At 37.1% G+C, this 24,161-nt stretch overlaps 1 protein-coding gene across 2 annotated transcripts in view; it reads left to right on the top strand.

The window, feature by feature from the left end:
• CADM2 (cell adhesion molecule 2) overlaps positions 1-22,672 on the top strand; it is a 431,199-nt gene extending 408,527 nt beyond the window's left edge. For both annotated transcript variants that reach the window (XM_088442731.1, XM_088442730.1), the window contains 2 exons: positions 14,059-14,184; positions 16,629-22,672. In XM_088442731.1, coding sequence (XP_088298857.1) covers positions 14,059-14,184; positions 16,629-16,747 — 245 coding nt within the window. In that variant the 3' untranslated portion in view covers positions 16,748-22,672. The remainder of the gene's footprint in view (positions 1-14,058; positions 14,185-16,628) is intronic.
• Positions 22,673-24,161: the final 1,489 nt, after the last annotated feature.

The raw sequence follows: 24,161 nt of genomic DNA, 5'->3' as shown, positions 1-24,161 counted from the left end.
TTTATTACTTCTTATATTGGGGTCTAATATCCATTAGAACACTACTCTATATTATTCACTGGTGCAGAAGCTTTCCCTTGATCCCCCTTTCCCTATTCTTATGATTATAATAACAATAAGAAAAAATGCAAATAAAACAAATATACATAAAATGTAAAAATAACATGCCATAACATTTAAGCTCATGTCAGAGAATTAAAAAGCGCATTCTACCAACAAGGTTGCTGTGGGTAGGATAATCTTGGTCATACTAGACAGAGATCCCCTCTCTCAAGCAGGACTCTTGGAAGGATACATTATTTCACTTCAGACTGGGGCCAAGAGTCTTCTACAAATACTGAAGTTTTAAGCTGTGGCCAATGGAACATTTACATATATATTTATGAATGCTTTTGAAACTATTTTATATATGAGCATTATACTTTTAGGTTTACTGATCCTTTGTTTTGTTTTTTCTAAGTTGCTATACAAAAAACACAACCTGGCTTAGCAAATAAATCAGCAGTTTGAAAAAGTAAATAACAATTACAATAACAATAATTTATTTACTATTATATCCATTTTAATGTGGTAGACACAAACGGTAGCATACGATGGCTTTGATGAAATTGCCAGATTTTAAGTCAAAGAAGCTTTTGTTTTACAAAAGTTCTGCCCTGGTCTTTGTCTCATTCATGGTCTTTAGTGACTCCTGTGTCATTTATTCTATGTTTTATGATGGTCACACAGGAGGCAATGCTGCTGCCCGGCATTGAATGACAAAATCACTCAATTCCCCACATGCGCTGGTTGCTGAGTGCTCAAGCCGAAGGTGAGGGACAGGCTATATGGAGTATAGTTAACGAGGTGAAAATATTATCAAACACCTTGCCCAATGGTGGTCATCTACTGACCAACAATTGTCAGTAAGGAACCTGGGCTTCATACTATTTTTGGGGGGAAATGCATATTTTGCTATATTGGGCCAATTTGCTGACATCTATCTTTAAGCTAAAAATGAAATACATTTAATTTAACTCACAAGCAAGGCTTTTCCTACAGAAGTGACTATTGTGAGATGAGAATTATTATTATTTATTTATAAGGTGTGTGTGTGTGTAAGTTAAATAAATAACAAAGATGTACCAAAATGCAAAGTAACTGACATAATAACTGATGTTGTACAGAAAATACAGGTGGCAAGGACAGACAGGTGGACATTGTATGAAGAAACAAAAGGATCTAGGGCCCTACTTATCAGTGCTTAAAATCTAATGGAGGCCCTAACACAAGTTGATGCAGAATGATAATGTGGGTGTAGAGAGGCTGGGAGAGTGGGGGTGGAGTTAAGTGGAGACTGTCGATTCTGATGGGCAGGTGGGTTTTTAGGGAGCATTGAAGATTTGGAGGCTGGTGGAGAGTCTGATTAAATGTGAGAATGTGTTCGATATAGTAGTTGTGGAGTCGTACTAAAACATCTTGGAGGCGGGAGGATGATGCGATTATCAGTGAGGAGCTGATGCTCAAGTTGTTGGTAGAGCCGAGAGGCTGGGAGGCAAGTGTGGAGTTGGATGAGGTTGGAAATATAAAGGGGAGAGAAAATGTTGTGGGCTCCTTGCAAAAAAAGCCAGTATTTACCTTGCATTAAAAACAAAAATGGAATCGCAAATTGCACTCATTGCATAGCAACATGGCTTATCCAGCTGCAAAGTCACTTGCGTTTTTGCTTTGCTCCCAATTCAGAATCTGTACCGGTGTGAATCTGACTCACTGGACTTGTTGTGTCACATTATGTCTTGACATTTGTTTTAAATAAACTGACTCCATTTGTACCATGCGTACTTATCAACCTTTGTTGGGAGACCTCCAGGAGATCTTTCCAAGAGGGGACATAATGCTATGATTTGCTTCACAGAGGCCTCATACCCTGGAACGTTTTGCTAAAATTTGTGCACTATGGCACAGGGACAAGACCCCCAACTTCACAGAAAATGTGGGTGGCATGCTGAAGAACATAATTTTAATAATTCCACATAATAGTGTAACAATTTCATGTCCTAGACTCCTATTTACAGACAGGAATATTTGTTAATAATAGTGAGCTATAATTATATCCAAGAGTAAAAGTATTCCTATTGGCATACAAATACAACAATGATCAATAAAATAAACTTTCAGTGTCGGAAGATTCAATTACAAACACTAGTAAAAACACAGTAAGGTAATAATGTAATCTTAAAATGAAGTGGAATTTAAAAAATAAAACTGAAAACGTGAATCTCACAGGTTAGGTTCCAAAAGCAACACGTTTCATGAAACACTCTTGTTTCTTCAGGCAGATGCAGGAGAGCTGACCACTATCCTAGAACCCAAGGAGAATGCCAACATTTGTGAGGCTCCAGGAAATTCAGGGAGAGTGGGTCACTATGATGTAATGAAAAAAAAATAAAACATTGTTGTGGCAATATTTTGCACAAACCAAATTTGCGCTGGAGCGTTTTGCTTTACTACTCTATTTTTGGATTTGGATTTTGTTGTTAGGTGTGCCTGGACTGGGTTTTAAAATACCAGGGTCTACACAATCATTTTGTGTAGAAATGTGTAACTAGGTGAATATTTTGGAAAACAATTTGAAAACGTCACTAATCTGTAAACAGTCAGAACAAAAACGACTATAAAACCTTTTATTTGAAAATGTATGGCTGTAGAGAAAACTGATAGCCCTTCAAAGGCCTTGATACAGTAGTCTGTGATATCTTAACCTACCAGGAGTATATGCATGTTATATTTTTCTACATTTCAACTAGGAACTAATTTGGGAAAATTGTAATTTGCAATTTGTTGTGGGTGTTTAATTAGAAATGAAATGAGTTCATAAATCTAATAAAACTTTTCATTCACAACCACCCAGACTGTCATCTATTCATTAAATTCCACCTCCTCAAAAGCATAGCGTGAAGTCATTGTCAACTAAAACAAAAAAGATGAATCATAAATTTAAAAGACAGCGGGTTGCTTTTATTTTCCTTTCCACCAAGCAGAACCATTTTTATTTATATTAAAATAAATATAATTTTCAACAAACTTTTTTTAAAGACACCACAGGTCTTTGATTTGACATATAATACTATAAAATAATTACTACAGTATAAGTTTCTATAACTATGCATAATGTGATACAAGGACAGTCTGCTACTGTACAGTTAAAGATGATTCATTTTGAAAATGTAGCAATTTCATGTGGGATTTTTTTTGTACATACTTGTATAGTTGGAGCATGATTTATCCCAAAACTAAAAGAATCCCACTTATCTTCTGCCGTCATATTATTTTTAAATCTTGGAATGCATATGGTTTCAGAGATACCTCTATAGGATAATGTAATATTTCAGTTTGGGATAACTATGGCTGCATATGGGTACTTGTGTTAACATAATATTTCCTGGACCTTTTCAGCTCTGTCAGAATTTATGTTGTGCAGAGTTGCTAGTATATTAATAAAAAAATATATATCTCTAGAAGAATAATATTGGCTATAATTGTGTATTTTGTTATACAGGAACTTATATGGGTATACGTTCAGAATGTTGACATTTAGAATGTTGACACCAGAATGTCCACATGTTCACATTCACAATGTTGGCATGATGTTGACAATGTGCATATTGACAATAGATTGTAACACCTGATTTTCTTTTAATTTTTAATGTTAGGGCTAGGCTTAAGTTTAAGGTTAGGCTACTATTAGGGATAAGGTCATTCTAGGCTTAAGGTTAAGGTTAGGTTTTAGGGATAGGGTTAAGCTGTAGATAGGGTTAGGTTTATGCTTCTGAATTTTATCATCCTGAAGGTCAATATTTTGTATCAGATTCTGCATATGGACAAAATATTCCCCGCTTTGTGCTATTTGCTGCATGAAATTAATTTAATCCACAGAAATATTTGATAAATTTTCATAGTTAGAGTAATACATCTAAAGACAGGAAAGTGCTTGTTGCATAAAGCAGAGATACATCAGCCATTAAATGCTATGTACATGTAAAATTGCATAAATATTATCCCCAACCTGTTAAATTTGTTTTAAAATGTAAAGTATTACACCACATTTCCCCTTTATGTTCAGCAACTTCAAGAAATTTTGTCAACCGAATATACAGTATGGCAAAATAAGTAAGGCATAATACGTGAATAAGGTGTCTATTGATAAATAAGGATAATTTATTGTGGCGATAAAAACCCTTATCTTCACAATTTAATAAACATCAGCCAGACAACTGAGCCATACTGGTCCAGGTCAACAATAGTTAACTTAACGCTTTACCCAGCTAGTTTTTGCTGTTATGCACATTTGTATTTTCAGTTCTAATAATGTGGAAAAAATTAAATAATAAATGGTTAACAACTTGATAAAAAAATATTTTAATAAAAATGATAAATATTTCAAAACCCTAAATCATTAAAAAATATACTTAATTTGATTATTTTCACCCATTGATTAATCAGCCCCTAACTCACATATCATCCTTGTAAGCTCTTAATATGAGGAAGGGTGAATTAATCATAGGCATATATTTGAAGGTGGAGCTCCCCTTATTATTACTAATTGGTCTGATAATATTTTATACATTTGTGACCTTGATTAATTTTCTATGCTTCCAGTAGTGCAGGGTGGCATGAAATATATGCACTACTATATTCCTTTTGGTTGTATTTCTTTTCTGAGTAAGTTGCACAGTGTAATCTTTTGTCTTTCTGCATAAAATTATCATTGTTCTCTGAAGTGCTTTAATATACAGCTGCCAACATAAGAAACTTCCTACAAATGACAGTTTGGCAAACCACCAATATCTTTTTTTCTTATTTCACATTTCCCCCTTAATATTTAACAATAAACATCAGTCCTCAGCCCTTGGCTTTCTTCAGAGAGTAGTGAATTCATCTTATCTGCATGCCAGAAGATATAAAATGTGCCATAAAATATATAAATACATAATACTCTAGAGACCCAAACTGCAACATAAAGGAAATGAACCATTTTACAACACTTAGACTACCTTACACCCTAAAGGAAAAAAAAAATACAAACACGTACACTAACAACAGCAAAAGGAAAAACATCATAGAGACACATTGCATAAAAGTTACGACCATCTAGCAGACATCAAAACGTAGGAAAGAAAATGAGAATTTTATTATAAATAAGTTCATTTAGGTTCAAGTCATGCAATTTTTACTTTTTATGAGATGGTTTGGGGAATGCCTATGCTTCAATATTATTCTTATCATAAATTTAAAAGTAAAATCATGATAATGTAACACATGAAATTGCAAAAGTTCCCCAATCCTCAGTGTTTTCCATTAGCACTTTTTTTGAGATGTTTAATATGGCATAAAGTTTTACTACAGCTATTATGACCCGACTACAGTCAATGGAAATTGCCCCTGCATTTATCATTGCTAATCAATTATAATTGCTGATATGAAGATGAATAAATGTAATTTTATTATACTTCAGTTTAAGCTATTTATGCTTCAGACTTGTATTAAATGCATGATAATAATAGACAATAATAAATAAAGAATATGCTGACAATTATTGCAAATTATAAACACCAGCAAAAAATTGGATTAAATAGCAAGAAACATTCCAAAAATGTTAATTCTGGGAGAAAATTAAACATTTTAATATTCACCCTTTATGAAGCATGACCTGACAGGTTTGTGCTTTTTAGCCAGTGACTCACATATTTTGCAGACATAAAAAAACAATAATCTCAAAAAGTATAGTACAACAACAAATAAAAATGTAAACTTCACTTTTACTTTTTCTCTATTTCGGTGAAATGAATGCTTGAAAAATTAATCAAAAACCCATGAACCTATGATGTGCTGAGAACTACTTTATTAAAGTAAATGAAATGTTTAAAAACTACAATTCATTAAAAAGAAACCTAATTCATATAAAAATGTAACAATATTTGTTCATTAATAAATCAGGCCCTGAAGCGCAGTAAAATAAGTCTAGAACCTTATATTCGTGTTAATCATTGTATATGAGCAAACCATATTTACAGTAAGTGCTCCTGGCATTGTGACGGTATGAAAAAAAGGCAAAGTTGAGGTAATTTGTGAAGAGTATTCCCTGGCATTGTGACTGAGCCAGGTGCTGCTTACCCATGGATGTATGAGATGTCAGAATGGGAGGAAAATTATTATGGGGTCTATTCATCAGCACTTAATTTTTACAAAAGCATTAGAAATTAAGTTTTCAGGCCATTCATCAAAAAGGTAATGCAGAAGATATCACAGATATCTCCTGCTTACCTTTCTCTCCCGGAATGGCCCACTGTCCTCATACACTATTATGAGGACAGAATTCATCAAGCTCCATAAATACAAGAGCTGCTCCAGCAACCTTTCGGATCGTTCCGTCCCTGTCCGGCTCCTTTCGTTGGTCACTGGACCTTTTGTGCACTAGTTTCACTGCTCTATAAGGAGCAGTGAAAATTCTTGGGGAGACAGCTATCTCCGTGCCTGATCAATTATGAATTGCTCCGGCGTTCGCGTTAATTATCGAGGTCCCCTATAATTAACATAATGAATAGAGCCCTTATTATTGCAAGTAAAATATTCTCAGTTACAAAATCTAGGATTGCATAACTGTGGGACCATGATGACACGATATGTCAAAAATAGCACCATCAAGCAACCCAACCATCCACTTAAGGTATTTGTGGAGGATGATCTAGTCTTCTGGGAGACTGGGAGAGCTTCCTTAAATACTGGAGTCTCCTGGACATATCGGTAGAGTAGGTACTGTATATATGATTTATAGCAGGCAGGAAGTGCAAAGAAAAGGAACTCTCTAGAAATTCAAAATATCAGAGCGATCTTTGAGCTGGGAGTTCCCCACACAGTGTGCCTGCACCTTCATTTGTACATAAATGAAACAAATTAACATATTTTCCTCTTTATTAACATTGTTTGGAGAGGCACCTATGGGAGGTTTGAACTTGCTTCCTTGTTTGTTATTGGGCTTCTATGGGATGTGTTACCGCAAATCAAAACTAAAAAATCAATATACTGTATAACTCAAAACTGAACTGCTCATCGCATGTGTGATTTGGTAAAAACACAGAGATCGGCTCACATTCAGAATTGCAAGAGTCAAACACACAATGAGCCCCTTCTATTTGCTCCCTCTGTTGATTGAGCAATTTGTCTTTTTCCCAGAGGGGACAGCCAGAATGTCGGCAAGCATGGTGCGTGTGCGTGGGGCAGAGGTGTAGCATGTGGCCAGGGTGCCCGGAGCACGAGCGTGCCACCACGCCCCCCCCCAAAAAGTGTGGTGCCACATAATATAACTGCCACATATATACACATACATACATGGCAGGGTCACACATACATACATACATACAGGGACACACATACATACAAACATATACACATACAGGAATGGTCAAACATACATACAGGCAGGGTCACCCATTCAGACATACTGTACATACACACAGACATACATACACATGCAGGCAGGGTCACACATTCATACATACATAGACACACACATACAGGCAGAGTCAAATACATACATACATACACACACATACATACATACATAAACACATACAGGCAGAGGGTCATATACGTACATACATACACAAACATACACATACAGGCAGGAAGGGTCATACATACATACACATACAGGCAGGGTCACATACATAATACACACACATACATACACACACACACAGGCAGGAAGGGTCACACATACATACATACACACACACATACAGGCAGGGTCACGTATGTACATACGTACGTACATACATACACACACATACAGGCAGGAAGGGTCACACATACAGTACATACAGGTAGGATGGGTCACACATACACACATACAGTACATACAGGTAGGGGGGTGATAGACATAACTACTAGGGTATAACCTCTCTTACCTTGGGCGGAATTCAATTGATTTCGCGGCCCGCATCTCCCGTCTAAAGTGACAGGAGATCGCGGGCCGCTATTCAATTGTGCCAGCGTTTCACGCTGACCGCACCCAAAGTGGTCGGGTTTAGCCGCGTAAAACGGCTAACCCCAACCAAAGTGCTGGGCGCGATCACGAAAAGTGATGTTTGGGCGCCCAAACATGTAACTTTTCACACATTTCAGCTCTCATCCCTCAGGGGCTGCGAGCTGAAATGTAGCGCTTGGCAGCTGATCGCGCCCGACAGAAGCAAGAATAGAATAGCTCCGTTGGGCGTGATAGGGGATGAAAAGAATTGAATTCCGCCCCCTTAATGTGGACCCTGCAGTTTCTTCCTCGACATGCTGCTGTAGCCCCGCCCCCTGCTGGGGTCAGATGAACATGTGCTGAGCTCCACCAATCAGGGCTCAGCACAAGCTCCTCTAGTGACCAGGAGTCTCTCACAAGAGCAGGAAGACAGGACAGGAGCTGCTGTTGCTGCTGCGGACCCGGCAGGCTGTCAGCTACTTGACAGTTGCTCCGGTGACCAACTACAGGGCGCCCTCTGGTAAGTAAGGCGCCTGGAGCTCACACTCCAGTGGAACCGCCCTCCCTACGCCCCTGGTGTGGGGTGGGAGGGGGGTGTTAATATTTTAATTCTCAAAAGAGCTGTAGTGAAATGTTACGTTAACACTAAACAATGTATTTTACCTTTGTGGCATATACTGTAACTAAAAATGTGAATGCTTTTACAATTTTTGGTGCTTTTACTTTTGCCCTGCTAGTTTGTCTTCCCTTCCTCTGCACAGGAATAGTTAGTTCAGAACTTTGTCTGTGTTAGAGAATTAAACATGGACTGCATGAGGGATAGTTTAGCACTCACTTTATTTCAATAGAAAAAAGGTAGTTCAAAGAATTATATAACATCAAAAGATAGCTGGAAACACTACCGTACACAATTTGTCTTACATTTTAGTTCATCCAAACATAAAAGCTTCCTTATTCTATCTGCACATTGATTAGACTGCATTCTATACAAAATGAATATGACTAAAGCAAGCCATTGCACCGCAAATACTGTTGATCAATATATATTTTCTTGTCCAGGCTTTTACACTTTTTTTTTCATGTTTTGTTAATCTATAAAGAATTTGCAGTTCAAAAAGTGGCGCAGAATTCCTTGCATCCTTGAAATTATTAAGATGTCTTTTGATAGGATCCGAGAATAGAGTACAGCAGACTGATATATCATACAGATCAATAGACATTAATACAATTCGGTGATCTGTAAAGCACAGCAGATCTAATGCTGATACAGAATGCGTTCTATGCAAGATAATGCACTACAGTGAGGTTCTCTTGGTTCAAATTGGACTATAGTGTACAATAAATCAAGAGATGTCAAGGAAAGCCATATGTTTTCCAGTTCTCATGTTTTATTTCTTGTGATACATTTGCTAGACAGTAAATTCAATAGGCGAAATCGTATGCCTCATGCAGTATAATTTTTTCAAATACAACCACATGCAACTTTCTTTCATATACGTATCACAGAATGGTGAGTGCTATTTAAGCAGTGATAGGTGTAGTGTGGAGCACATTAGTGTCTAGGTGCCATAGGTACAGAGGGGTAAATTTACTAAAGTGTGGATTTTTAGAAGTGGAAATGTTGTCCCTAGCAAGCAATCACATTCTACTTATCATTTATCTAGCACTTTCCAGTAGATAAAAGCTAGAATCTGATAGGTTGCTATGTGTACCAACTTCACTTCTAAAATCTTGCACTTTAGGAAATATATCCCAGAGAGTCAGCTTTTACTGATTCGAGTTAATGAAAAAGACAAAGTTTGGAGCTCTCACAGGATAAACATAGAATTATACCCCTTAGTTATTATCACTAACTACAGTAGGGATGTTTGCATAGTCAAAACCAACTTGAGGTAGTATTAAACACCAATAGTTGTGTGTAAATACTAAATAGTGGGTTGGTGTTGCTCCCCGGAGTCAGAGAGTCAAGTAAATATTGAAAGAGAAAAGAAGACTCATTGTTGGGGGCACTCTTATAAAGCGGTACAGGATTCTGAGTAATGTTAAAATATAACCTTTATTCTAAAGCCTATAAAATATGTAGGATTTAAGAAAATCCAAGAAGTAATGTATATAAGAATAGTACAAATATTACACAAACAAAAAACATATGACATACATTGCATAAGCGAGTATGCAGACTCCTATATAAATTCAATTTCAAGAGAAAAAGAAAAAAGACATGAAAAACACTTGTTATGTATCAATACACAATTCACTATTACAAATGAGTCATATCAAAGAAATAATTTTTATCTCAGTGAAAGTGAGTGACAATCTGTGAATTTTTAGAAAAGAGAATTATTTTACATATCTGTAATTGATATATGATCAATGAAATATGTGAAAACCAAGTTGGTTTTGATCATAAAATCAGCAACAATGTTGCCGTTTAGTCCCCACCTTTAAATTTCTTGCGTATAGTGTTTAGACAATAATGAAGTACAAGTTCGGTCTCCCATATCCAAATATTCCGAAATAAGGAATATTCCGAAATACGGAATAATTTTTGCATGACTCAGATAATGAAACCTTTGATTTTTGATGGTTCAATGTACACAAGCTTTGTCTAAGGCACAAATTATTAAAAATATTGAATAAAATTACCTTCAGGCTATGTGTATAAGGTGTATATGAAACATAAATGAATTTCATTTCTGTACACAAACTTTGCTTGAGCCACAAAATTATTGAAAATATTGTATAAAATTACCTGCAGACTTTGTGTATAAGGTGTATATAAATCATAAATGCCTTCTGTGTGTATATTTGGGCCCCATTCCCAAGAGAATTCATGATGATATGTAAATATTCCAAAATATGGAATATTCCGTTATCCAAAATACCCCTGGTCCCAAGAATTTTGGATAAGGCAGACTCAACCTGTATCTTAGCACAATAATAATACAGTCATAATAAAAAGTCAGCTTTTGCCCAACACTGGAGTGGAAAAAATATGTAATCTCAGCAGTGTATTATAGTAGTTGTCAGAGGCATATGTGACACGCATATAAACATATTCTCACACTATGGTACTGGTTATTAGCAACAGAGTTATCTCTTATTGTCCCAAAAATTCATACAGTGATATTATTTTCCTGAGAAATGAGAGGAAAATATTAATTATATCACATTCATATATGACATGGAGATGCACACACAGGAGTAACTGTAACCATACATAGTACAATGCACCGTGTAGGGCGACTGCCGATGGTTACAGTTACTCCTGTGTGTGCATCTCAATGTCATATATGAATGTGATGTCATTAATATTTTCCTCTCATTTCTCAGGAAATTAATATCACTGTATGAATTTTTGGGACAATAAGAGATAACTCTGTTGCTAATAACCAGTACCATAGTGTGAGAATATGTTTATATGCGTGTCACATATGCCTCTGATAACTACTATAATACACTGCTGAGATTACATATTTTTTTCCACTCCAGTGTTGGGCAAAAGCTTACTTTTTATTATGACTGTATTATACTTCATTATTACACTTCATTATTGTCTAAACACTATACACAAGAAATATAAAGGTGGGGACTAAACGGCAACATTGTTGCTGATTATATGATCAAAACCAACTTGGTCTTCACATATTTCATTAATCATATATCAATTACAGATATGTAAAATAATTCTCTTTTCTAAAAATTTGCAGATTGTCACTCACTTTCACTGAGATAAAAATTCTCTCTTTGCTATGACTCATTTGTAATAGTGAATTGTGTATTGATACATAACAAGCGTTTTTCACGTCTTTTTTCTTGAAATTTAATTTATATAGGAGTCTGCATACTCGCTTATGCAATGTATGTCATATGTTTTTTGTTTGTGTAATATTTGTACTATTCTTTTATACATTACTACTTGGATTTTCTTAAATCCTACATATTTTATAGGCTTTAGGATAAAGGTTATATTTTAACATTACTCAGAATCCTGTACCACTTATAAGAGTGCCCCCAACAACGAGTCTTCTTTTCTCTTTTAATATTTAATTGATTCGAGTTAATATAAGGAGGCTAATGTTGAACTGTATTCTTGATATAATGTATAACAGAACCGGAAGTTTACAGAACGTTCTTTGTAAACAGAGTGTGCCTAGTGGGAGGACGGGGTTTAGGGTGCCTAGGGCCACCAATTATGCAAGTCCAGCTCAGCACAGCAGAGTAATAAGCATATGTATGTTGGGTATGGTACTTTACTTACTGCTTCATAATAGTTTTAGCTCCAGTACACAAGATTGTTTTCTGCTAAAAGTATATTTATATGTGTTATTCTGTACCACGCTGAACCTCGTGGTTTTCATAGCTGTTGTTATGGAGGATGTCTTCTCAAATTGTTAGTTCATCTTTCTCTTTTCAGGATAATTTACCCAACAGAGCCATGTGCAAAAGCAATAAATCCCAGTAATGGATGTTATTGTGCCTATTTATGCCTTGTTGCAATCATATGTTCCTCAGATGTCTTTGTCTATTTTGGGCTGCAGAACCTGTCTGTCTAATGGGCTTATTACGACAATCATAGGAAGCTCAGTGCAGATTGTGCTCTTCATATCTCTGTACAAATCCACTATGGTTGGGGTAGCCAGAGCCACCAGTGGGAAAAAGAGGATATAAGGGGGAGGCATATGTTGGGGGAGGGGGTCTGAGTTCTCAGGGTTCAGTGGCTATTAATGCAGGAACTTAAATTGTGAAGATAACTATTTATAAAGGTGAAATATTTGAACTCACCAGTTGTTTGCTTTGCCCACCTCAAAATATGCCAGGCCAGAATTGCTGGGGAAGCTCAGTATCACTCAGGGTTACTACAGAATATGTTGGGTTTAATAAATAAAGAGTAATTCTAATGATTGAACAGTTTTCAGGTATACATTATTGTTATGTAAGTTACAATATATACTGTAAATAATATGATAATAGGTGTATACATACTATAGTGTAAAAAATACAAAAAAACATACATGTACAGATGTGTCTTCATATACCTAGCGTATACTCACAGTACGGAGTGAGACGCCCAGTGCGACTGAGATGCTTTGAAAGGAGTAGCGTACAGTACTTTTCTTAGCAGATGCAGCAAAACTCCAATCACAGTCTACTGGAGACGCCGGGCTGCGGCTTTGACAGCACTGTGCACAGGATTTTAAATAAATACAAAGTCGCTGATGAAACAAAATGGAACTTGGTGTGAGAAAAACACGCGGCCGCTGCATCGCAGCGATTCATACACAGATATAGACTCATTTGCACACGGATGTACAAATGTCGCACATCTATAGCAGAGTAATTTTGTCGCTTCTGGTTGTTCTATTTATGTGACTAAGGTGCACATTTTGAGTGAGAAAGACACTCGCCGCAGCCAAGTCGCCCGGGACCTGGCGTCCCGAGAGAGGCTATTTTGTGTCTTGAACAACAGTGTATGAGGACAGATCTGTACACTAAAGGTTAGTTATCATATGGTGAACTTATACATGACACCGTTGTTGTGCTTTCTGTGTGATTTGTCATATACAGCCCATGCAGTTTCTGTTTTAAGGACACAGAGAGAACTGCAGCAATTGCATAGAAGTGATGGAAATGTGCAAGGGATTCCCCAATGATTGCTAGCTGTATATATTATGTATTATTCAGGCTGTGTTCTGCCAGCTCTATCTGATCCCCCTAATTCTCAATTCCTTTTGTTTTTCATTAAAATGACTAGGCTCAGATTCTCAACTTAAAATAGTAGGACAGATTTGCAATCATTTCCTTTTATTAACCAGCCCCATTCAGGTAAGAGCAGTATGTGAGGGGCTTTTGTGCTCAGGGACAACTTGGCTCGTCAGCCATTGTGGAAACAGAAGTCCCACAAGGACAAGGCATGCTGGGACTTGTACTTCCTAAACAACTGGAGAGTCACAGATTGCCTAAGCCTATTAATTGATGTGCTTTTTTTTATTGGTATAATGCTTGTGGTTTATATACAATCCTTTATATGCATTATTATGTTTGCTTTTCAGATCCTAATGCTTATCCTGGTCAAGCGGCAACTGACCATGCTCTTATAGGAGGGATTGTAGCCGTAGTCGTATTTGTCACATTATGTTCAATTATTCTGCTTGGACGATACTTGGCTAGACATAAAGGTAGGCTGGCCACAATTAACATTTTATTTGGACTATTGCTCAATTTTTTGTAACTTTCATGTTGATTATTATTGTAGTGTTATGTGAGCTGTTTTATTTGTTTTATTAAACTTTATGCTGTTACAAAGAGGCATAGGACAAGAGGTTTAATATTAGCCAAGATATATCTAGGATATGATTAATGTGTTTTACTATATAACTTATAGAGGAAGAGAACATATTTTTGCAATTTTATCCCAAGACTTGGCAAACAGTTATTGTCATGGAAACAGCCACACCTTTATAGGGTGTAGTGTTACAGGTGCTTTATCTTGATTGGTGCACAAGGTCATGTGGGTCACGCATGATCACAAGTGCAGCATTGCACTTTGCCTATTAGAAACCCTGCACGCCTGTTTGTGTCAAATTTTAATTTGTTCCTCAGTAGCTATTACCTGCAGGCTGCCATCCTCGTACTAAGGGGTCAATCCTATTAGCCGTGGGTATTACGTTTGTAGTCCCATCGGACTGTGGGCCTGATTCAGACTATGCGCTCGCAAGCGGGTCGATGGTGGCCCAGTGCACATGCGCACGATGGAGCCGGCTCCGTCGTGCGCATGCGCGAGACCCAGATAGTGACGGGCAAACAGTCGCTCCAGGTCTCATACCAAAGGGGGCGTGCTGTCGATGTTGAGTGACAGCACTCCCCCATTGGTGGGCAGGCCTGGGGAGTGGCTGCCCAAATGGAGGCATTCCCATGTGAACACCTCCGTTTGGGGGCGGCCCCACTGACATCACGAGTGATGTCAGTGGGAGAGATTTCGGCTCTGTCAGAGCCGAAATCTCTCTGGGACTTGTGGCAACGAGACCCTACCACAAGGGTCTCGTTGCAAGCCCGATGGTCGAGATGGTCTTGACCATCGCGACCATCTTCCTGGCCGCTCGCTATAGCTGTGGGTGGTTACCCACAGCAAAGTGAGCGGCCAGGAGGCCGCTCTAAAAACAAGAAGGCAGGCCCTGATTCAGAGCGAGCGCTCTGTCAGAGCGTCCGGCTCTGAATCAGGGCCTGTGTCCAAAAATCCACAAGTCCTGGCTAAGATCGGATCACAAGGAGGGCGAGTTGCTGTGTCGCTGCCAATGTTTCTACACTGTTACAATGGCAACTTGTCACCCTCGCACCTGTAATAGGATTGAATCCTAACTGTTACTATGTGGTAACCTCCCTTCTAACAAAACACTATCTGTAGAAATAGTGAGTTCTGATGTCATTGCTTATAATGGGTGAGCCCTGACACTCTAAGTGGCAGTTATTACTACAAGTTGTCTGGTGTAACTCCAAGTTATCTTGTGTCAGGTGTCAGTTCAAGTTATCTGGTGTCAGGTGTCAGTTCAAGTTGTCTGGTGTTAGGTGTCAGTCCAAGTTGTCTGGTGTCAGGTGTCAGTTCAAGTTGTCTGGTGTTAGGTGTCAGTTCAAGTTATCTTGTGTCAGGTGTCAGTTCAAGTTATCTGGTGTCAGGTGTCAGTTCAAGTTGTCTGGTGTTAGGTGTCAGTTCAAGTTATCTGGTGTCTGGTGTCAGTTCAAGTTGTCTGGTGTTAGGTGTCAGTCCAAGTTGTCTGGTGTTAGGTGTCAGTTCAAGTTATCTGGTGTCAGGTGTCAGTTCAAGTTGTCTGGTGTTAGGTGTCAGTTCAAGTTGTCTGGTGTCTGGTGTCAGTTCAAGTTGTCTGGTGTTAAGTGTCAGTCCAAGATGTCTGGTGCCACTCCAACTTGTCTGGTGTCCAGTGACAGGATGTAGTTGGCATCCCAGTGGTACGGATGCTGGCGGTCAGAATCCCAGCGCCAAAATACTGAGAGCAGTTGGAATCCCAGCTCCAGCATCCCGAATGCTGACATATCGACAGTAAGTATTAGGGTTAGGGGTTAGAGTAGGGGTTAGATACTAGGGTGAGGGTTAGGTTTAGGCTGTGGGGGGAGCGTTATGGTTAGGCTGCAGGAAATGTGGGTTAGGGTGAGGGTACTTACCTCCAGGCGTCGGGATTCTGACTGTTGGGATGCCGTTCTTGGTGTTCTGACCGCTGAGATCCCAGACCCAACCCGTCACTTCAACTTGTTGTCTGGTGTCAGATATCACTCCATGTTGTCAGGTGGTGATTGCGCCATTGGTTTAAAACAATAATATTATTTGTACACAGAGTGTCACTGCATATGTTTCCCTATGCTTTCATTATAATGTTTTAAAATAATAGTGAAATAAATATTTTGTCTCGCTTAGTAAGTCCAATGACTGCAAACATTTGCCATTCAGATACCACACTAATGTAATCTAATGTAGATCAGAGCATTTTATATACATGATACGTTGATGTATTGTAAGCAACTTTGCCTGGCATCTAAATAAAACAAGAGACAGTTGACGACGAGCAAAATTTCTAACAACCGTTTTTTTTTATCATCTTGATCTCTGTAGGGACATATTTAACAAATGAAGCAAAAGGAGCAGAGGATGCCCCAGATGCAGACACAGCCATTATCAATGCAGAAGGCAGCCAAGTCAACGCAGAGGAGAAGAAGGAATATTTCATTTAAATGCAAACCTGGTTACTTCAAGTTTTACTTATCAAGCTGACTGCTGGAAAAAACTGGCTATCATTTTTTTTCAAAATTCATTCCCCACCATCTTTCGCTCCATTTTATTAACTCCTACTATCAATAGCCAGCTTATGCCAACAATCAGCTGTTGACAGCATCATAATTTAATTGCATTTCATAATGCGGGACTTTTCTTACTGCTGAAAAATATATATATAAAAAAAAAAGAATTATCCATCACTCCGTTAAAATTCAGTCATACAGTGCTTGAATATACAGCCTTAACATTTTTTTTTCTCTTTATTTTCACTTTTACTCAGCATACAATACTTTATTTTAAATGTTTACACAATGAACTTCCAGGCTGACCTTTTGTATATCTCTCCAGCACACATACATGAACACATAAACATGTATATTAGTCCATGTTTATTGTACCTATTGGTAGGCTTTAGAGTTGATCACATTCTGTAATGATCTACCTATAGCTCTCCATTAACTTCACGTGGGATTTTAAGCCACAGCAACCCATGAGGCTGTGTGTGGTATTACAAAAAAATAATAATAATTTGCAATAATCTGGACTACATTCATAGATGCATGTATACAGTATGGAGTGCGTCTTCCCATTATTGTTATTTTGGTACAGACTTGATTCGATTTAATTCTGCCATATTAAGTTATACTTTTAAAAACAATATGTTCTAAATTCCATTACCACTGGAGGGATTCTTAAAGGATTCTATATTGCAAAAAAAAAAAATTGAACATAAAAAAATGCTACTGATTCTAAATATATGCTTTAACATTAAAACAGTCATACATGGCATTCCCGACTGTCATTAATTTAGGCATGGAATGCAAATTACATAAACTGTGCTATATCCCAAGTTATTAAAATGGTACTTCCACACATTGTTAGTCTATATAATTATTATTTTTACCCCACTATTTTTTTCTTGATGATGGCAAAATGTTTATTTAATGTTACAGTCCTATCCATATTTATTGGTTTTTTTTTGTGTGGACTCTACAGTTTTTTTTTTCTTTACGAAGAAAAGAGTCGTTGGATAATCTGAGCATTTCAGTATATTGTATATAGTACATGTATTAAATCAAGTTGAACATTATTTGATACATATTTAACTTTTTGGATGTAAGCAAGTCACAAGTACCCATTTTCTAATGCTCCCAAATCCCTCTTAGATATGAAACTAAACCAGTATTATGTGTAGATAACGTGTTTGAATTTCTGTCTGTATGTCCTAGCACTGTTTAATTTTTCTAGATCATCTTAATTTTTATCTGTTCAACAATGGAAGCACAATATTAAAGGAAAGTTACTTTAATCTAACAACCAGTGCAGAGCCTCAGGTTTTCAAGTTCAACTATATTTGAGTAACACTCTAAAATAACATTATGTTATTGCTTAGCTTTTTCATTTTTAATTTGGCTGTTCTAACTATACAGCTTTGTTGATTTGCCAAGAAAAACGGAAAAAAAACTGAAAACACCAACAAAAAAAACAACAAAAAAAATCATTACATCATGTAACACACCTGTTATGTATAAACGGACTAATTCTTTCTATTAAATTCCTGTCTATGCATTTTGTGAGGTGTAACGTATGTTACAGTAAACGACACAGAATTTCTGAGAAGCTTTTAACTGCATAGTGCAAAAAAAATAAAAAAAGCTTCAGTACCAAATTTATCCACAAACCGTAAAACTTCTAAAACATTTCCAAACATGCCTGTGAAGTTTGATGATCAAAAAATTCTGTCGACTAATCACAGACTCAATATTCTGGACTTGTTGGCTTGATTTTCTTCTACTTATTCCAGTCTATAACAAATATTGTTATATTACATCTCTGGTATTGAGAATCACTCAGAATTTGTCTTTGCCTCGATCTTCCAGGCATAGGACATTAAAATAGGATATTTTAACAACTTAGCTAGCCTAGCGATATGTGAGATCATTACAGCCTATGAAGCAAAAATTGTCTACCCTTATTTTTAGAATCTGTGGAATCAGGAACACAGAAGATACATAAAAACACACTGTTAGAACTATATATATATATATATATATATATATATACTGTATATAATATATATATATATATACATATATTCATGTATATTGGAAGTGATCCCTGTTTCAGTAGTATAGTTGTGGGAGGCTTATATAATAAGTTTATCATTACCCACCACCCCGAACGTAATACATCCGAAAGGCTGGTGATATCTATATCAGACCTTTTTTTTTCTTCTTCTTTGTTTTCTCAGGCTATACCAAGTATAATTAAACTAAATATGTCTGAGTGTTACCATGATAAAACATATACAGTAATACATTTCAAAAGAAGTACATTTCATTGATGTGGCTGCATGCTTGTTTTATGATACACACCATAACATATGTGAAAAATGCAATAATATGCTTAAATATAGTAAATATGATAGTAAAAGACAACAAGGGTACTGTAGCTGCTAGAGTAATGGTGAGAACTCCATAGGTTTGGCATATAAATAAGTACATCATGCAATCCCAATCTGGTTAAGGAGGGCGCAGAGAGAGGAAATGGTCATTCAATTTGATAACCGAAAATAGGAGCTGCAGACTGAATTTTGCCGCAGGTATACTAAGTCACATTTTTGTAATCCCTATAGTACTTTGTGTGTGTGTGTGCGTGTGTGTGTGCGTGTGTGTGTATGCTATTTGTTCTATATAACCAGACCTCTGTTGTTGAAGACACGTCTTGCTGACTTACAGATTAACCTGTTACCTTATTTAATAACATGATGCAATTCGGACAAAAGTGTAATTATACTATATCAGTGGAGCATATGTCAGCTTTCATTAGGTTACCTTTATAATAATTGTACAATGTTTTTAAATAAGCTTTCTGAATTGTACAATTCTGATCACATTAGTCTATAGCTTACCTCGCTAATGCCCAGGATTTAAGGTACAGCTGTGCTATATTCTACCACATAAATGAATGAAAAGTGGGAGCCACTATTCCTAATTTAAGATGTAACCCGATATGTGGAGCAATGCTTTATCATATAAATCTTGCAGTCTGACCTGTTATTATTCTAATTATTGTTATCATCTGTTTATAATAGATGACATCAAGTACATATATATATATATATATATATATATATATATATATATAGTCACCATACCATCTAAGATTAATAGTTAATTTTTTTATTGATTTGTCTTACTAAACCCAGTCTGTGTTGCCAAACATGGGTATATATACTGGCAACAATGAATATATTTGCTGACAGCCAGTAAAAGATAAAGTACATAAAAAAACCTGTTTATTGGGCATGAAAGGACTATAGGGTAAAACAATATCTATATATAGAGATGCCCTGATAATTCTGATGAATTAAAGATAAAATAATGTTTTCTAATAGTTTTATTTCCCTTGCATACCTGAGAACTGCCTTTTTCAAATAACATTGCCACTAGGGGGAACTGTTGCAGTGGAGCCTACGGCTAATATTTACTCATACCTCAGCCAGGCAAGCAGTTTTGCATTGATAAGACTTCTAAAACCTGTATAATAATCATTATTGCCAGTAAAAATATTTACAAGAGTTGGCATCCCTGCCCTCAATATTAAGAGTTCTGCTTTCTAGGAATGTAGAAGTTCTTTTTTTATTCATAATACTATGTGTCTTAAAGTGCTATAATATTACAGTAACCTCTATAGCCGTGAACATCATAAAATGTGTAATAAGGGACTTACAATGTCACACAAAAATTTTGCAGTGTGATATTGTATTTCGAAATTACAACAAAAAAAATATTTCTGGAATCTTTTCAACTGCTTGTTTGTAGAACATATGAACGGCTAAGCACCATCTAGATTCTAGGTAAATGTAATGGTTTCGCTCTTGAATCAACATTACACTTTAGCTAAATAAATATTAGGGATGTGCAGGCTGGGATTAGTTCGGATTTTCCTGCCAAATTAGAATTTTTCCCGCCAAAAAGTGGGTCTCAGAAAGAGACAAAACGTCATCTTTCATGATAAATGAGAAAGTTCATGAAAGATGATGTTTGCCCATGAAAGGTGACATTTTGCCTCTTTCTGAGACCCGATTTTTGGCGGTAAAAATCCAAATTTGGCAGGAAAATCTGAACTAATCTCTAATAAATATACAGTATTGAGACATACACACACTCATTAACACACACATTAACACACACATACACACACTGTATATATATATATATATATATACTTACTGTATATTACATACATACAGTGCTGTGCAAATGTTTTAGGCAGGTGTGGAAAAATGCTGCAAAGTAAGAATGCTATCAAAAATAGAAGTGTTAACAGTTTATTTTAAAAATTAACAAAATGCAAAGTGAATAAACAGAAGAGAAATCTAAATCAAATCAATATTTGGTCTGACTCCCCTGCCTAAAAACTTTTCAACACCTGCCTAAAACTTTTGCACAGTATTGTGTATATACAGTGTATATATATATATATATATATATATATATATATATATATAATATACACACAGAAATATGGAGCATTACAGTGCTAAAAGTATACAGTATGTTTTTTTATATTGCATTATTAAAAAAAAACAGAGAGGGCCTCAAAAGGAAATGTATATTTATTCTGTGTTCCCAAAAAGATTTGTGCGATAATATGCAGTGTTATTAAATAGCTGGGTATTGCCTCTAGAGGTTCTCCATGTACATATACAATATGCTTCCTCATATACATGACAAAATCAAAACCAAGTGAAATACCAATTGTCATGCCAAAACAATGGTCAAATTCACCGAAATAACAAAGCATATGAACCAAAAATACCCCCACAATTTATGAGCTTGCCGAAAAATCAAACTGTAAATGAAAAATGGCGATAACACTGTTTGGCCACGTTTCATGGTCGATGGTTTGATTGATGATGAACTTGAAGCAAAACGATAGAATCTTGAAAGGCAACTCAGTTTGCTTATCTCTATTTAAAAATCAACGAATAGGTTCTTTAGCCGCTTTTATTGCTCTCTAGAGAGGTGTCCTTGTGCAAATTCGCACACACTGAAAGCCATCAGTCATCATGTTTTATTGCTGCAAAAATAACAGTGACATCCACAAACCTCTGGGAACTTGCATGCATTAGTAATTGCAAGAATAGATGGTCTTACTGTAGCATATGACTTCAATTTTTACAGTTTGTAGTGTCTATTTATAATATAAATATATATATATATATATATATATATATATATATATATATATATATTAAACACACATCTTTTTTGGGGGCAGACTGAACTGTTTATCTTCAAATATTCAAATATGTTGTCACTAATAATATTGCTTCCTGGAAATCTGTTAATTGTCAGCATCGCATCCAGGAATCGACTTAGATATTGTGATGCATAGCTTACTCCCCCCCCCCAACCCCACCCTCCAAAAAAAAAGTGCTAGATGTCACACATCTCAAAACTTATTGGGATGATAAATCTTGCACTAGTGTATCTACAATTCATACCTATTCATACCTAAAGCAAAAATAAAATAAAAAAAACAACTTTTGTTTTCTAAAAGTTATATGAAATGTAAAACCTACTCATGTATTTTCATTTTAATGTTTAAATAAACAAAAATCTATCAATGAAAAGAATCATGTGTTATGATGTAATTCACAAATGTGCGAGGGTTAGGTTTAATATGTGCACGCGTGTGTAAGCACGCCTTATAGTTACATGCTCTTCCGTGTAACATAGCAGTTTTAGTGTAATTTTCGTGCCACTTATCTGTTACCAAAATGAAAATACCTGTACATATGATTCTTTATCCCTGTTAAAGGTGACATGAGCATCTCTCACGTGGGACATTTCTATTTCTTCAATAAAAATCTAATGAAGTAAACTAAACTGTCACATTCTGTGAGGTTGTTGTCTAATGGGTGCAAGAGTGTTGGTGATTTTTGAATGTCTCTCGAGTTTGGGTGGTTCCGCTTGGTCTGCAAAGGTCTGTATAAAATTAAATATTGAATAAGATTTGATGGGAATCTTTTTGCATCACTTTTTCCAGCTTTCAAGTAGCACGTATAGAAAATGTCACATACAATAGCAATGTATAAAATAAAAGGTATCAAACACAAGTCTTCACTCATTCCCGCACTTATTTATTAACAGTTAGTTATACAGATGTGTCTTCAATTCTCATTCTTTGGCTTTAGTCATGCCTAATAGCCCCTGACGGCATATCGGATCCAGAGGCGTCTTTAGAGAGGAGGGGGCCCGTGTGCATTCCCCTTGCGGGGCCCCCTCCTCTCATCCTGGAGGCCGGCAGCTGACTGATGTGGCTGGCCGGCCACCGGAGCATTAGTAGACTCTGGGCACTAGAGTGTGCCCGGAGTCTACTGCGCATGCACAAAACGCCGGAAAAATGGCTTTTTGTGCAGCGCTGACACCCGGAGCGGGACCTCGGAGATGTAAGGTATAAATAATATGGGTGTGTGGTGCAGGGCCCCCCTGAACCCGGGGGCCCGTGTGCACCGCACACCCTGCACCCATTATAGATACGCCCCTGATCAGATCCCAGGAGACATGGCCATGCTGAGCGTCTTTCTCATTCAAAATGTGCATTTTATTCGCATAAGTGAAACAATTGGGAGTGACAAAACCACTTTGCTGGATTGCACTGCTCAATCTGATGTGCAACATCGGTTTTTCCCCTGACTCAAAACGAGGCAAAATGTCATCATCCTGCTATTGGATTCTCGTGGGTTTTGTATTCTATTATGGTCCCGCGATCGCCGCCATTTTTCATTCCGGCTGTGGAGAGTGAAGAGGGAGGGAGTTGGGAGCTGTGCTGCACTGCTGTTGTGCATAACTGAGGTTGTCCTGTCCATAGGGGCTGTCTGGCTGATATCCATAGGGGCTGGCTGGCTTTTGCTGGCTGTTGTCCTGTCCATAGGGACTGGCTGGCTGTAGTCCATAGGGGCTGGCTGTTGTCCATAGGGGCTGGCTGGCTGTTTTGAGGTTGTTCTGTCCATAGGGGCTGGCTGGCTATTGTCCATGGGGGCTGGCTGGCTGTTGTCCATGTTAATCCATATAGGGGCTGGCTGTCTGGCTGTTGTCCTGTCCATAGGGGCTGGCTAACTGTTGTCCATAGTGGCTGGCTGTTGTCCAAATGAATCCATATAGGTGCTGGCTGGCTGTTCTCTTGTCCAAAGGGGCTGGCTGGCTGTAGTCCATGGAGGCTGGCTGGCTGTTGTCCATAGGGGCTGGTTTGCTGTTCTGCTGTGTTGTTCATGGGGTGCTCTGTCCATCAGGGGTGCTCTTCTTCACCCCAGTGTAAAATAAAAACAAACCATTTTTTTGTGTGTGTGTGCTAGCCACA

This window comes from Taudactylus pleione, unplaced genomic scaffold (genome assembly GCF_031769625.1).
Source record: "Taudactylus pleione unplaced genomic scaffold, aTauple2 ptg000316l, whole genome shotgun sequence".
Taxonomy (NCBI): domain Eukaryota; kingdom Metazoa; phylum Chordata; class Amphibia; order Anura; family Myobatrachidae; genus Taudactylus; species Taudactylus pleione.
Note: the sequence above shows the minus strand (reverse complement) of the source record. Positions and strands in the feature narration are given on the sequence as shown.